Source organism: Mirounga angustirostris, unplaced genomic scaffold, assembly GCF_029215605.1.
Source record: "Mirounga angustirostris isolate CCGP_5_RB_7025 unplaced genomic scaffold, mMirAng1.0.hap1 SCAF_5, whole genome shotgun sequence".
NCBI classification, from domain to species: domain Eukaryota; kingdom Metazoa; phylum Chordata; class Mammalia; order Carnivora; family Phocidae; genus Mirounga; species Mirounga angustirostris.
The window spans coordinates 29,969,055-29,986,421 of record NW_026991713.1 but is presented as its reverse complement, the minus strand read 5'-3'; the positions used below and the strand labels follow the sequence as shown (position 1 = coordinate 29,986,421).

The 17,367-nt window shown below is 36.7% G+C and overlaps 1 protein-coding gene across 6 annotated transcripts in view; it reads right to left on the bottom strand.

Moving 5' to 3' along the window:
- Positions 1 to 17,367, bottom strand: part of ATP2B1 (ATPase plasma membrane Ca2+ transporting 1) — a 126,510-nt gene that overhangs the window by 65,826 nt on the left and 43,317 nt on the right. For 4 of the 6 annotated variants that reach the window (XR_006790588.3, XM_045872871.3, XM_045872873.3 and 1 more), the window contains exon 2: positions 4,175 to 4,600. Coding sequence is in view for 5 of the 6 variants with exons in the window: in XM_045872871.3 (XP_045728827.1) it covers positions 4,175 to 4,382 (208 nt within the window). In the remaining variant the exon portion in view is untranslated. Of the gene's footprint in view, positions 1 to 4,174; positions 4,601 to 6,382; positions 6,497 to 17,367 lie in introns of those variants that run through there. The other 2 variants (XM_054506889.2, XM_045872874.3) reach the window with 2 other exon arrangements.

The window sequence follows — 17,367 nt, the reverse complement described above, 5'->3', positions numbered from 1 at the left end:
GGTGTCTCATTCACTTTCCTGCCCCTTTACAAGGCCACGAAGCCATCCATGCCTCTTACAGAATACCACTCAGTACCCGTCTTTAATTGGTACGCATTCACTGTTATCCTTTATTTAGTGCAGTATTACTACACTAAATGATAAACATGATACCAGCGTAGAGATCTACATTCTAGAAATCTCATTATTAGACAGTCTCCTCTACCATCCAATATAAAATATAACATAGATAACATAGGAACACATTAAAATGGAAAAGATACCAAAAGCTAGTTTAGAAATAAAAGGATCAAGAAATAGGATTTACAACAGGAATAAGGAAGTCAATAAAGATAACGAAAAAAACCAGAGGGATAACTGCATGCAGTTAGGATGTTATAAGTAAGTAATTCTGTCGTAAAAGTATACTCTTGGATTCTGAGGAGTCTAAGATAGGTACTTGCTCTAACAGATAAAGATGAAATATGAAGTGACAAGTCTCGATTTCAGTTAACCTCAAAATTATACTTCCAATTCTTTAAGAGTAAAGATGGTTAAGTTTTTAATATGAAAATCACATCTGGCTCAAAACACTTCCTACTGATCAGTACACATAAAGTATGGTTCAAATCCATTTAAAGGAGTACTCTGGAGGAAGACAAGCAGTAAATTAGCAGGACAAATAAGGAAGCTCACAAATACAACTTCCTGAACAGGGCATATTTTAAAAGGACTAACTGATCAACAGAAGCCTTATGAAACTCAAAACTTTTTTCACCATGAAATTCCTGCCAACAAAAATTACTATCTGAGAACACAGAACACAGGTACCTTTTTGTCAACATTCTCAACTTTTCTGCAAGTTGCATGAACTGAACTTATATAACAGGCAATACAATATAGGGGTTAAAAAGCATGTTCTCTGAAGCTAGAATGTCAAGGTCTGAATCCCTACTCTGGCACTTAAGAGCTGTGAGACTTTGGGTAAGCGGATTAACCTTTTTGTGTTGTGGATTCTTTGGTTGTAAAAAAGGGTGGATAAAATGAGTTAATATTTGTAAGTGCGAGCAACAACCAATCTGACACAAAAAGTGTTAACTATGTGTTACCTTATTTTTGTTGTAGCTGCTTTTAAGAAATGTCTTAAGTTGTTCTTCCTCCAGACTTTATAGCAATCTAATACCCACATCCCCAATATTTCTGATTTTCCTTTTCCACTCATTTTTCCCTTAAGCATACATCACTAATACACTACACATTTCACTTAGTTGTCCTGTAAATTTGTCTCTCCCTTGTAAAAATAAGTCGGGGATTGTTTTATTCATTAAAGTATATGCCCAGCCAAGAAAAGTAACCTCCACTGAGCAGATACAATATCCCAGTAATTCTAAGGTGCACATATTCTTACACTGTATTAACACTGTTAAAATAGGGATGTAATTTAATTATACACTTAAAATGATCTTACAATTAAAACTGCCAACACTAATTCTTTTTTTTTTAGAGGGTATATACATACCATATATATATGGCAATTAACAACGTAGATCTGATGAAAGACTATATGTCAATGAATGAATTAATGAAAGAAAGAATTAAAGAAACAGATAAACTTCATTTTACTTAAATCAAAATTTACGGTCTTTAAAGAATCATTTTAATTCTATTTTCCCTGACTATAAGCAGGTTGTACTAACAAAAGAGTACTTATTGTCTGGATCATTTTCTTGAGCATACAAACTCCTAGCTGATTATCCCTGATGATGATTTATTTATTATCATTTGCCTAGTTATCAGCAACAAAATATTTCATTAGCTTTCTGAATAAATTACTTCGAAATTAAACTGAAACTATTCCTCTGGTAACAATATTCCTATGAAGGCTGTGGCTGTTTTTATTTAATCTTACAACTGTAAACACAAATATATAATGCTTAAAATGGCTTTTTCACATTCTTTAAAAGAGTATTTCAAAATGACAAACCGTTCATATATAACCAGTGAAGACAAAAGTTTGTACAAATTTTAACAAAAATTCACAATATGAGGAAGATGAGCAAGAATTTTCTAAGAATAAAAGAGGGAAAAATATTTCATGTATTATTTGACAGCTCAAAGCAGCAACAATGCACATCAAATTTTGAGCGTTGAGTATTTCTAAAGATCATCCACAGCTTCCATCATGCTGTAAGAAAGGTACATAACCATCCCCTCCCCAAATTTTAAACGTACTACAGTAAATGCAAAATAATTCAGACTTCACTAATTAAACCAGAATCAATGTAAGGAGTACTGCCCAAAATAACAACACAAAAGAAACTGCAGTGCAAACTAATGAGAATCACGTCTTTAAAAATAAGAACAGACCATATAGGGGTATTTAGTTATTAGAAGACAAGATTTTTGATTAACTAGAGGGAAATGCAGGTAAGTGATCTGAAGGTGAAGTTCAGTATCAATTTTATGAACAAACTATGTTGTTAATATTGAGGGCTTTTTAATGGTAGCATTTCCTAACAATTTGGTGGCATGAAACACCCAACAATTAGGTTTCAGGTTAAATGTAGGAAGTACATAGAGTTGAATTAATCAATCTACCAGCTGAGAACAGCATATCAATGTACAAGTCTCTAAAAGGGATATAAAGTGAGCTAGTATTTCAAAATGGGTTTGCATAATGAACAAGCTACAAACTTTGTCAAATCACTATCTGTTAAAGTCCATGGGTCTGTTCCTGATTCCTAAAATTTACACCAACAACAGGGATCCCCGCTACCTTAAAACGGTACAACATACTAAGGTATAACTAAGAAGTCCACGTTTCTAGTAGTTCTGACTTAGGGAAAAGATACAGGAAATACAGAAGACTTAACAGACCTCGCAGGAAAAAGAACATACTCCAAGTGATCAAGGAACCCTTTTCAGGCATGTATGAATATGGATACTGGCTTCCTCAAGATTATGCCACCTCAGAAAAATTATTTACCTACCATTAAAACAATTAAGAATTCAAATAGTGATTATACACACACACACACACACACACACAAGTTTAAAGAATTTTTGATGTGATTTAAAAATTTTAGCAATTTTGGAGGTAACTTTTGACTATTACTTTAAATTTTATCACAAGTAGTACGGCATGGCGTAAGATCTATTAAAAAAAGTTAAGAAAAACATTTTTGGGGGCACTTGGTTGGCTTAGTCAAAACAGCACTCGACTCTTGATCTCGGGGTTGTGAGTTCAAGCCACACGTTGGGTGCAGAGATTACTTAAAAATAAATAAACTTAAAAAAAAAAAAAAACATTTCTACAAAATTTCTCTGAAACCTGCTTTGGAATATGTAAATATACTTTAACTTTTAACATTAATAATTTCCCATCCTTACTAAAATAAAGTACAATCACCAAACATTCATCATCATGTATCCTCCTCCCGCCTTTGTAATTTGGAAAAGCCTTTCTGAAACTTCCTAACTGTAATTTTCTATTCAACAAGATGAATGTATAAAAGGTCATCTATCTCAAACCATTTCAAAGACCATAATGCAATGAAGTTATAATGACTTTTCCTTTATTCTCAAAAAGAAACTTACTACAAATTGAGAATTATGAAACCGAAGACTTATTTGAACACAGGGAAATTGAACTTAATTCTAAGACCTGAAAATTAGTTTTAATCAAAGGAAATGTCTGCTAGGTAAAAAGAAAAAAGAATTGGCATCTAATCTACTCCATTTGCTAAAGGACCTTCTGAACTAATTTATTAAAGTTTAGGTTAAAAACAACTTGGTCAGCTACCGGCAGTGACAACTATTTCAAGTCACCTTATAAAATAAAGGATAAGTGAGCAGGGTTTATTTCCACTGAATCCCCTGGGGGCTACCCCGCCTGGTTCCATTCTCTATAGCTCCAGTGGAAAAGCAATCTTGTTATTGTAAACAAGCAGCAACAATATGCACAACAGTACTAAATATTTCCTCCCATCAACCTAAAATATATACATTTGCAACATTATTTCTTGATCTAAAGTTACTTTAAAATTGTACCAATCTGAGAACTAATCCACTTTAATGTCACTAAAATTATGATATAATCATACATTAACCAAGACAATATATACAGGTTTATTTATGAGCCAAATTTACAGCACTCTCCATACAAAGAGCTAAAAACAAACATAATACAGCTCACCTTCATTGGGAGATGTTTTCAACCTGCTGCAAATTCCATAGACGTCTCCATAGCTTTCCTGTATTTTTCGTAATGCATCTGTAGACCTGAGCTCCATGAGAGCCCGCAGCTCTGCGAGCGTGATTCCAAAGTCTCCATCGTGATTAGCTTCCTTCAAAGAGTTTTTTACTCCGCTATATGCAAGTGAGTTGTTTGCCATGTCGCCCATTACAAGTATAATTTATTAGGAGGAAAATGTTTCCCAAAAGACTCTAATTTTCACTTGATGTATTTCCAAGATGAAAATCTTTTAAATATGAAAATCTTTCTTAAACCAAACACTCATCGTATGACTTTATACAGCAGCATCAGCAGCATTTCCCAGAGAGGTATCTTGACCTTTGGCCCATGACTAGTTTCTTCATATCAATCATGAGATGTACACATCTGTAAGAAAATATTAAAAAGTTAGTAAAATCTTTTATAGCATCATGCATACAAGCATATTTTCTAATCGTTCAGTAGCTAATCAAAGTACATCATTTAATTATAAAAATATTTTAACTGTAGTCTCATGCCTTTAAAGTGTTTTGCATGACAAAAGATCAAAGTATAACTCCTAAATAAAATTGTATTTCAAGACATTAGATCTCACCATTAGAAACTGCATTTCACATGACTGAATTTTATGTTCCATTCAGTATCACTGTTATTAATAGTGATCACTCAACACTTACATTCCAAGCACTATTTCTTTAAATTCATTCTCTCATTTATCATCACAATTTAATCCCATGAGGTGTTATTACTCCTTACTCTACTGAGAAGAATAAGCCTCAGAGAATTTGAGGAGCTTCTGCACAGCTAACAAATTCCTAAAAAAAATGGATGAGCAGGGATGTCTCCAAACCCATGTTCCTTCTAACACACAGACCCTTCTCTCCAAACTTTTCATACAATATAGACCCTGTAAGGGCAAAAAACACAACAAACAATATGCTTTCCTGCAACTCTCCTTGGCCACTCTGTAACACCACCATCTTTTTGACTTTCTAAAACTATCTTCCACCATGACTTCTGTCATATGTTACCACCTCAGGTCTTCCCTTGACCACCTATCCCAAGAAAATCTTTACCCCTTATCACTCTTTGTTGTTACTCTATTTCTTTGCTGGCCTTTAGTATTATGTAAAATTACTTTGTTCATTTATTTGTCAGGTGTGCCCATTAGTATATTCTGGGAATCTAGAACCGTACCAGGCACATGGTAGACATTTGGTGTTTAAGCAATAAATGGATACATTACTTTAATTTTCCCTATAATACTTCCAAGTTCTCCTTGTACTGTAAGCCACCTAAAGATGAGTGTTCAATTCTCGTCTTCATCTACGTCCTTTAATCACCTCAATGTTAACATGGCCAATATTGGTTTCACCTTTTTTCTTTTCAAAGATTTTATTTGAGAGAGAGAGAGAGAGAGTTCACAAGCAGGGGAGTGACAGAGGGAAAGGGGAGAAGCAGGCTTCCTGCTGAGCACAGAGCCCGACGCAGGGGCTTGATCCCAGGACCCTGGTATCATGACCTGAGCCAAAGGCAGATGCTTAACCAACTGAGCCACCCAGGTGGCCCTGCAACACTGGATTCATCTTATTCCCTAAGCAGAGAACTCCCTTCCTCAATCACCATTATTCTAATCACCTGGGCTTGAAATTTTAAGTTATCTTTTATTTCATCCACTTCAGCTTCAGAGTTAATTCTTCCTTTGAAAAGCCCCTTTTATATAACGCTTTTCTTTCCGATCTTCGAGTCCCTCCCTCCACAAATTATAATCACCACCCCCCCCCCGCCCTGGTTCTCTCTCATTCTAATTTTTCCTTTATCCAGAGGTGTGCATTTTGCTGCTACATTTAGTTTTTAAAACAGGCATAATGCTACTATACCTAAACTTACAGGGTGAAAACACAGTCCTATTGCTCATGCCTGTGTAGCACTCAAAGCCAAGCTCTATTTTACCTACTCAATTTCTCTCCTTCCCCAAATACCCCACTCCCCCATATTTAATAAAATGCTCAATGACTGGGAACTAGAAAAGATGACTGGCAAGCGCAATTACTCTTCATCTATTAAATTGTTATGAGGATGTTTGCAAATCATGGTATGTGGTTCTTAAACTTCAATATGCATCAAAATCACCTATAGGTGATTAAAATATAGATGGCTGGGTCTCACCTCCAGAGTTTAAATTCGGTAGGATTAGGATGGGTTCCATCATTTGCTTTTCTAACAAATTCCCAGGTGATACAGATGCTATCAGTCCAGAGAGCACACTGTGAGAACCAGTGGATAGGAAAATGGGTTAAAAACTTTGAATTCATACCAGGCGGTTGAAGAAAATTTGCTTGCCTTGGGTTAACTGTGCAAGGATGTGATAGCTATAGATTCTGCAAGACATTTTTTTTTCATTGCCTGCTTCCTCCCACTTCACAAATTCCTCTTGCTTGCCCAATTATTACCAATTTTACTCATCTCCGAGGCAAAGTGGGCTCCCTCCTACTCACACATCAATTATTATAATAACCTAACTCCAAAAACTAGAGAGGGTGGTTATTTGATAATCTCCCTGAGTTTCCACCTCCAAAATCTGCTGGTATCTGAGAATCACACCAATCCTAAAGTAAGTTGTTATTGTTCAAGAGAAAAAATAATTAAGATTCCTAAGTCTGTGTGTATGTCATCAGTCTTCTGGTTTCCTCCACAAAGAAGAATTTTCCTCAGTGGTAGCTTCCTATCCCATCAATTACCACTGAGGTAAAATAAGCAGCCTCCCAGATTCCTCCAAGAGCAACTAGACATATGTAGTTTCTTCACCGTTCTGCCTTCTTTTGGGGGCCAGATTTCTGTAAACTCATACATTCTTGGTCTGAGTTATTAGGGTGGGGACAGACCCCAGGTTAAAAAAAAAAAAAAAAAAACACAAACCTGCTCTTGTTCAAAGTGCCTTGGATGGGGTAATGAACTGATTAGTTTTGGGTTCAACTGCAGAGCTTCATTGTTTGTCACACAAAACCCAAATCCTCCGTTTAAGCTTCTGTCAATATGAAAACTAGTATTTTTATTCCTCTCTGCCAATCGTTGTCTTTTCTCTTGACAGAATGCAAGCATGAGAAAGGGGTGTTACTTATGGGGTTCTCTTAAATTTCTCAACAATAAGGATACATAATAGAGCTAGGATCTGAATTTCTATATGTGACTCGAAAGCCATGCACCTCCCACTATACTGCCTCGACTTTATGTCTTCATGTTTATTAGGTTCAAAGAGAAACTGTCATACGTCAAAAAACAGTCAAATAATACCAAATGTACCAGTTTATATAATAAAAGCAGAATTCAAGACACTGTAATGGTTGTTATTTGCTAATTCAGCATCCTTTCCCCCACTTTTCAGCAATAGTCCTTTTGTTTAGGGATCTGCCCTAGATGGGCTCTCAAGGTAGTACCCAGGAGGTTCCCTCCCACATCCAAACATTCCCCTGGCCATAATGATAACTGGTTCAGAAATGTGCATATGACCCAACAAAGGCCAAAAGGCAGGAAGGAGGCTTCTGCTGTGACTCTGGGGCAGAGACTTGTCTCTTCTTACTGAATTTAAATCTGAGATGTGGCAAGCCTCTGTAAATGGATCCAAAAGGGAAGGAGAGACAGAGGGAAGAAAGGAGAGAGGCAAGGAATGTGCCTGTCCGTGCTGAATCACTTGAGCCCCTTGGTCAATCAGTGTCTCAAGTCTGTCCTATGCCTTGATTTTCTTGGTAATTTATCAATAAATTCCCTTCTGGGGTTGAATTTTCTATCACTGTGCAAGCACATAGCTTTGATAAGTACATGATTACCAATTATGTCCAGTTCCCCCACTGTTTAAAGAAAGAGAAATCCAAGCAAAAGCACCAAATGCAAATAAGCCACTTTCCAAAAGTGGACTATCTGAATTTACAATTACCTACAAGTTATATACATCAGGCTGTTGTGTATTTCTAGATTGTCTATAGCTTCTCCACTATTTTCCTCCCTATCCACTTTCAACCCTCCATTCACTTAAGTAGTGGGTTCACAAAAATGCTTAGGACAACAAAAAAGTTTTGTTTTTTATTTGTTAGGTACAAAATGACAATCATGACGGGGACACACTATTTGGGACTGAGATATAACAGAAAGTAGAATATGTTTTTGCTTCTCTGTGTTGTCTAAAAGATTTGATCTTCCATTTGAAAAGTTTAAGGAGAAATCTTGTTATGTGGAAGCTGAGGCCCCCAAAGAGGGGGATTTCAAAGAAAACACACAGCTACTCTCTGGAGGCCTCTTGGTCTACATAACTTATCCCTGAATACCTAGATGACATCTCCAGTCAAACCACTATTGGTAGTCTTTGAGGGATTATGGAAAAAGAAAGCGGTAGTTTCAGACTGGGGTTAGGCAAAAACAGTTTTTAAAAAGAAGGATGAAGATGGATTCCAACTGACACATAAGCTTTACTAGGAATGAGCAGGGCCCTCCATAAATGACCAAAAATGACTGCAAGGTCCTAGTAGTGAGTGAAGTTCATAAGGAGATAGCTTTGTTAATTACAATTTCAATTCCTTCTTTCACAAAAACACTTGACTTGTAGTCATGAAATGGTTGTATGGACGTTATCTAGACTCAACAATGATAACCACAAAAAACTGCCTATCAGAAAAACTCAAAGAAATGCAGGGCAACAGTTAAGTAAGTTATGGGATGAAATATGAAGCTGGATGAAATTCGGAGCTCTAAAAATATAATATAGTAACATGAGATTCTTGCAGACAAGATACAAAACATATGCTCTTATAACTAAGTGTATTATAACAAAGAGGAACAAACTGGAAGGCATTACTAAGTTTCTAATTCCTGACTTCTAAACCATTGTTGGTGATTTATAAACACAGAAGTTATGTTTCTCCAATCTGTAGATGGCTTGAAGCTAGCTAGGTAAACCGGCAAATGTTAGATGACAGAATCAGGATCCAGAAGGGCAGGCAGGAATGAGAGAATACACTTAAATTGTTATAAACTGCTCTAACTTGATGTTAGTTAACATGATGTAAGTGCTTTCCACTGGGCCCCCAAAGAGAATATGTTCTTAGGCAGCAGTGACAGGAGCCTAACACCCATAAAGATAGGTAACAGACTATTCTGCTTTGCCTTGGACAAATACACCAATAAGATTACCGGCCTATCTATAAAATACAAATACAAAAACAGTACCCACGTCTTTAAACGTGTTAACATATGTAAAACTATTTGAACTTAGCCTGGCACAGAGTTAATGGTAAACACATCAGCTATTTTTTATTAAGAATATTTGCAGATACATTCTGCAGAGACTAACCCTGCTCTCCTCAGATGAGGACTGCCCAGCCACTTCAGATGAGCAATGTTTAAAGAAATAACATTTCTAAACCTAGAGAAAAAGAGGATTCTGATGATAGCCTAATATAAAAGCAGCTTTGCTATACAGATAAAACATATGATGACTGAATATATCAAAAAGAGTGATGAATGAAAGACTTTTATTTGTATTATACATAACAGGCCTACTGGGCTTTGCATTGGTCCAGTGTGAACCACCATGGACTACATACTGTACAACAGAGAACGCTGAAGAGTCAGGAAACCAGTGCATTGAAGAAATGGAGGAAATTTAGGGGAGGAATGACTTGTGATATGAACTACAAACATTTGAAGTTTTATATTAGAAAAGGGACTAGAAGTATTTTGCGGCATACTGAAGGACACAAGTAGAATGAAAGGAAAGAAAGCTACAGAGAAGTAGTTTTTGGATACATAAAGCAGAACTCTTTAACAAGTTATCAAAATCTGGACTAGGTCTGTAACAGTTAATTTTAAGGCAACATGACTGGATCACAGGGAGCTCAGATATCTGGTTAAACATTATTTCTGTGTGTACCTGTGAAGGTGTTTCTAAATGAGGTTAGCATTTGAACAGGTAGACTAAGTGAAGCAGACTGGGGGCATCACCCAATCCATACAGGGCCTGAATAGAACAATACCTGCGAGGGAATTCGTACCACCTGAGCTGAGACATCAATCTTCTGCCCCCAGACTGAAAGTGACACCACTGGTTTTCCAGGGGAAAACTTCTGCAGAAGGCAGATCGTGGGACCTCTCAGCCTCCATAAATGCCTGAGAAAATTCCTCATAATAAATCACTATATGTATCTATTTCCGATTGGTTCTGTTTCTCTGGAGAACCCTGACTAATAAAGGGCCCCTGGGTCAGAGAAAACTCTCTAGCCTTGGAGCTGATCACACAAGATACTAAAAGAATTATATGGAAGAGTGCTCAACACCTGAAGACAGCCCATGCCCTGTTGGTGACAACTCTAATCTTTAAAAACCCATTCCTACTTTAAAGGTGACTCCACTGGCTGAATGCAGTAAGCATGCTTTATACACATACACAACTGACTTCCTGTTCAGCACTCCATTCTCCATTGATTCTGTTTAGTTTTTTAAAAAAAGACTCCTTTAGGCAAGATTACTTCAAGACAACAAACCCCCCTGGGGGGAGGGGGGGTATTATTCCTTGAATATAATGTATGAAAGATACCATCTAATTTGAAGATCTGCTATTGCAGTCACAAGCTTAGGAAAGTCATGTGATTAATTTCAATCCCAAATTTAAACAAATTGGATATAAATCAAAAGTAATGTATTAAAGGCGCCTGAGTGGCTCAGTCGTTAAGCGTCTGCCTTCGGCTCAGGTCATGATCCCAGGGTCCTGGGATGGAGCCCCGCATCAGGCTCCCTGCTTGGCGGGAAGCCTGCTTCTCCCTCTCCTCTCCCTCTGCTTGTGTTCCCTCTCTCGCTGTGTCTCTCTCTGTCAAATAAATAAATAAAATCTTAAAAAAAAAAAAAAAGTAATGTATTTGTTAGAAGCCAATCCTTTCTTTTAAACTTTGATTAGTCTCTTAAAATGTCTTTTGAATCAACTAGCTAGAGATTCCCAAGTACTCTTAATTTTTTTCAAATTACTCCCAATTCACAATGAAATTGCAAAACATAAAAAGTTGGTAGTCCTAAATCTTACTCTTCAAATTTCTAATACTTACAGATTTTGTAGCTACTTCAGTACATAAAGTTACTTTTATTTCATATACTCGTTCCCAAAAATGTTCAAACAGTTTTCTTAAGATATCCATACTGAAATAGCTCAATGAAATGTCTTTGGTTTTCATTTGATATACTAAAATAATTTAAATGTTAAGTCAGATTTCTATTTACTAGCTCTAATACATCTCAGTAAATTTAAAAAAATAAAAAATTAGTATTTATAAAGGTTCTTAATGACTGAATTTTATAGGAACACAAATTATGGATCTGGGGTTTTAAAAATAAGCTAAAGCTAAAGACAGATTATTTTTATTCACTTAGTAAGAGAACTGTTTAAAGTTTCTACATCAAAATAAAATACTAACCACAAACAAATTTTAAAAAGCTAACATTCTGTTAAAAAATGGTTACGAAGGAAAGAATCATAGAATTTAATGGCTAAAAGGAATGCTGATCAAATCCAATTGCTCATTTTATAGCCAATGAAATCTAACACACATAACCATCTACTTCCAAAAAGAATAAAGATGCTTATAATAAAAGAAAGCAAACATTAAATACTCACAAAATCATTAAAAAGAAGAGTAAAAGACCAAAACTTACGTCATAGGGTAAATCATAATTTCAGTTTGTAAAGAGGCTACTACCATGGACAAAGGTGTCATTGTACTTCAAAGTGGACAACATTTGACTGACAAAAAGCTAAAAACTGCTTTTGACTACAGCCTTTGAGAACACTCAAGAATCTCCATTTTCTTAGATTTTTTTTTCTTTTAACATAAAAATTAATCCAACTTCCTTTGTAGACAAGTAGATGGTGAGGAGAGGGATAACTAGCTTTTCTAGCTGTTTCTCACTGTGGCTGCTATCAGCATTTTATTGTCAGCACTATCTCATAAATTAACAAATCCATCCCAGCCCACACTGCCCCACCCTACCCATTAGATAATAGCAGTGACCTTCAGTCCTCAGGCAGGACAACCTAAAACTCGCCACCTTAAATGTCCCCTGGAAGTTCGCTGAACTGTAGTACTACTACATAACTAAGCCTAAATTTAGGCCCATTAAACTTAAGTTTACTTAAAGAGAAAAACCATGCCTTATTCATCTTTGATCTCTGTATCTTACCAAGAGGTACTATGATCATTCAAAATATAGTCACTTTCTACAGAAAAAAGAAAAGCATTACCCTGATTCACACCCTACAAATGTAAAGTGGATTAACAATTAAAACAATTTTTAATTAGAAATGATAAAAATGTACTGTAACTACTAAATATTAAGGCGCTGACATGTAGGATCAGATTAATGGCAGAAAAAGAGAATGAGCTATCAATACCATGCGTATCAAAGAGTAGATACCTCAAGATCACAAAGGTCATGTTTCTTTTACCAAGTTTTGTTACGCTCAAGTTATTTCATTAAAATGCTCCAAAGAACCAAGGGATAACTCAATTTTAATGTTCTCTGAACTCACATTTTTTATTTTTTAAGAGGCTTAAAGAAAGCATACACAGTGCACAAAGGAACATAAAGACTACAAAACCTGTTTAGAAAAGTAATTTTTATCAGGTGAGTAAAGAATGATAAACAAGATTAAATTCACCAAATGTGATTTCAGTTTTATAGAACTGATAAAACAGAAAATAAACATTGTCTACAATGTCTGATTTATTAGTCTCACAGGATTCATAAATACCGTCGCTGTGTCTGAGTTGACTAAAATTAGTCTCTCTCCCCTCAGTAAATTACTTACCATCTACTAGACTCTTCCAGAGACAAAGACTAAGTACACGACTTTGAAGGGCAAGCTGCAGCTGCTGTCAGTGATAAATTCAGCACCACCACTTTGGCAAATCTCTCAGGGTGGGCAACAAGTAGATTAGAATAGTGGAGGCACTAATTTGTTCTTCTATTGTAGCTTTTAACACACAGCAGCAATGATTTGTTTACCTCTCTGTCCTCCCCAGTGAACTGTGAACTCAAGGCAGGATTTGTGGCGTTTAATTTTAACGCCTAGCACTGGCTGGAATACCGTAGATGCTTAATGTCTATGTTTGATACTTAAGCTAAAAATCAATCTGAAAACCAGATTTTATAACAGTAAACAAGGACAATTTAAACAGAGCAAAACAAAACCTCATAACCGTTATGTTTAAAGTAATATGCTAGGCACAAAGGGTTAGTCAAGAGAAAGTCACAGCATTCAAGGACTTTCAAACCACCTTGATATGTAACATACACAAATACAACTTTCCTTTAAATCCTTCCAGACAGTATTAGTTAAAAGGTATTTAAGATTTCCAAATAAGGGCGCCTGGGTGGCTCAGTCGTTAAGCGGCTGCCTTCGGCTCAGGTCATGATCCCAGGGTCCTGGGATCGAGTCCCACATCGGGCTCCCTGCTCGGCGGGAGGCCTGCTTCTCCCTTTCCCACTCCCCCTGCTTGTGTTCCTGCTCTATCTCTCTCTCTGTCAAATAAATAAATAAAATCTTAAAAAAAAAAAAATTTCAAATGAGCTATACAATACAGTGCTCCATAGCAATGACTTTTTTTTTTTTTTTAAGATTTTATTTATTTATTTGAGAGAGAGAGAATGAGAGACAGAGAGCATGAAAGGGAGGAGGATCAGAGGGGGAAGCAGACTCCCCGCTGAGCAGGGAGCCCGATGCGGGACTCGATCCCGGGACTCCAGGATCATGACCTGAGCTGAAGGCAGTCGCTTAACCAACTGAGCCACCCAGGCGCCCCATAGCAATGACTTTTAACCAAGGTCCTGGATCCTTGAGGCTATGAAAATAATGCTGAGTTTCAATATTTCATAAAGCCTGCAGTAAATAATACATTTACCTGAGAAATAGTTTGTTAGGATTACCCACGCTAAATTAAAGTTATACCAAATCAATACGGTAAATCAGGTTAGCAACAAGATCTAAATCAGACATAAATATCTTAGCCACTTAGGGTCATCGGATTAAGAAAATTCTCGACACTGAATCTACCACCCTTTCTGAAATTTGCTATTTCTACTTCATCTTTAGCTCAAAGATGAACCCACATCACTCAGGCTTCTTCTCCTGGGCTGCACTGAAACTAGTCTTCAAGGTGACCGCTGACTCCTCTTGTTCTAAATCTAAGGGACATATTTTGTCCTTCTTATCTAACCTGACAACCTTTGCCACTGCTAACCATTCCCTCACTCCTGAAATGTTCTGCTGCCTTAATTTCTCTGATGCTCCATTTGAGTTCCCACCACACTACCATCTCTGGCTGCTTGTTTTCATTTTCCACTGCTTGTTCCTATTCTTAACAACTGTCAAGGGAGTCAGTGGGGAGGGGCTGGGTGGCACTGCAGGCCTGACCATAATTGTTTTCATGTTTTTAGTGAGAGCATGAGATCAGTTTATAGATAATAGTTAAAATTTATTTGCATGTGCATTTACAAGGTTTATTTTATTCTGTCTCTCATATTTTAGAATTTCACAATTTGATTAAAATAATGGTAAAACCACACTATAGCCGTCTGGCTCAGTGCAAGTGTGAATAAAATCACCTCGTTTCCTTTTCCTAGCCTGAAACACAGCTCCTATTCCCGACAGCCTTTAGTTTATAAAGAAATATGTCAGCACAAAGCAGAAGAGATTCTATAAATTGATGATTCATCCCCCTCCCTGGGGCTGTAAGACAATTACTCTTGCTTTTGATAGCACAGATTATTTGTTTATGCCAACAAAGTATTTAATTAAACAGAGTATGTGATAAAATTTTAATGTGAATGATCCCAAACACAGATATCCTGAAGTTCACTCTAGGCCTTTCTGCTTTATGGTCAAGTCAGTTGGAGTCATCTTATCCCAAACCCTGATGATTATCCATATCTCTTAAAAGGTTGTTCCAGTTCTGCAAAGTTGTACTTCCACAGTCCAAAACCACAATCCTTCTGAATGTACCAGAACCAGGATAAACTGAAAAGTGCTGGGTCACATATGGGATTATGAAGATCATTTATATACTAATTCCACAGCCTTCAGATCAGTGGTTCTCAAACTTCAGCATGCATCAGAATCATTAAACACAATTTGCTGGGACTCCACTGCAGAGTTTCAATTCAGTAGTAGATCAGGGGTAGGGCTCAAGTATTTACATTTCTAATAGCTTCTCAGGCAACAGATAAATTGATGCTACGGTACACTGCTGTGGATCAATGAGCCCTGAACTTTGGCTAAGGAACAAACTGTTGGATTATCATCTTCACCCAAAGTTCCCTGTCAATTATATAAGCAAATTACTCGTAACTCCTCATTATGTTATTCTCAATCTGCATGAATAACTGAAAGCAGACCATACTCTAAAAATACTCTGAGCTGTTACTTTAAATTCCTTTGATTTTTAATACCAACTATACTGACAAACACTAAAAGTAATTTCTTTCATTCAAAGAAATACGGAGACTCGTATTGTTTCATTTTGAACATGTAAAATGATTTTAAACATCTAAAAGTATTAAATTTTAAGAGATTTAACAGAGAACTATAATTTACATACCTACCTTCTCCTACTGTCCTCCAAAATAAACTATCCTTTGTTTTCTCCTATTCTACTGTTCGATTTAGGCATTTCAAGAGCTCTCCTCCTAACAGTGACAGTTTCCTAGTAAAAGGTAAGCCTTTGAAAAGCTCAAAATTAAGGGAAGTTAATTTTATGTAATCCTGTACAGCTTACCCCCAAATGTAAGAACATATTATATCTCCAGTTACATATGAGCACGAAATGTTCTATCATTTTCTAGTTTCACTGGTTTTGAGAATGTGAGCTATAGTCAAGGAAGAGATTTCTAAATTAAAACACTGTATTTTTTCCCCCTTCTGTTCAGGAGCAAGAAGGCAATATGAACACTTGAATGTCACACCAGCTGCTCTGTCAGCCTACTCAGTCCGTAAGAGCTTCTATCCTGTCAGTTCACAAGAACCCACACTTAAATGCTTAAGGAAACAGGATGCTCATTATGTCACTGAACGAGCTCACAAAAATAAAGTTGGCAATATTTAGGGAGGCAGAACTCTTATCTGTAAATTTAACATGAGCTTTCTGTTTTCTTAATTAAAAACTGTAAATTTCAAGAATTTTTTTATCCCAATATTTAAACAACTGAATGCAGAAATAAGGAGAGACAACACTTTCCCATTTCTTTATCTTCTTTCTCTTTATTTACATGGTTTGATAGCTGATGGTCTTTTCCAATTTCTAGCTGTAGTTACTAAAGAACAGCACATTAAATCAATACCCACTTTTGCAACACATTCGAAGATTCTGGTTGAAAAATAAGGTAAGCTATATTTTAAGAGGATGTCAGAGTTAAATCACCAAAGTGCAAAGAATAATGGAGATCAAGGAATGTGCTGAACCATAACCACTCCATCCCATCACGCTGATGATCCTTCAAGCTGGTTTCACACAGTTCCTGACCTTCATTCCAAGGATTTGATTTGTACTCTGTGACTGCTCTTCAAGGGTAGAGCCACACATTAAAAATCATCATCGTGGGGGGCCTGGGTGGCTCAGTCATTAAGCGTCTGCCTTCGGCTCAGGTCATGATCCCAGGGTCCTGGGATCGAGCCCCGCATCAGGCTCCCTGTTCCGCGGGAGGCCTGCTTCTCCCTCTCCCACTCCCCCTGCTTGTGTTCCTGCTCTCGCTGTCTGTCAAATAAATAAATCTTTAAAAAGAAAAAAAAAAAATCATCATCGTTTGGAATTGTTCTATTTTCAAGATTCTTCTCTAGTACAACTTATCTTTATTTCTCTTCATTTACACAGAGCCTTCTGTACACATTCTGACCTCCAGGCTCAAAGGCAGTCAAGACCCCTTCTGTGATCATACTTGCCTCCCTAAAAAAGCTAAGTTCCCAATGGTCAGGGACTCCAGTTTTGCTCTTATGTCTCACTTGCTCTTTTATCCTCCCACTACTCTCATTTGGTTAACTGGCTACCCCTGAACAGACATACTGTCTGGCTGAGTAATGCTGGTTGAAATTTTTAAAACTGAGTTCTAAGTTCCATTGGAAACTT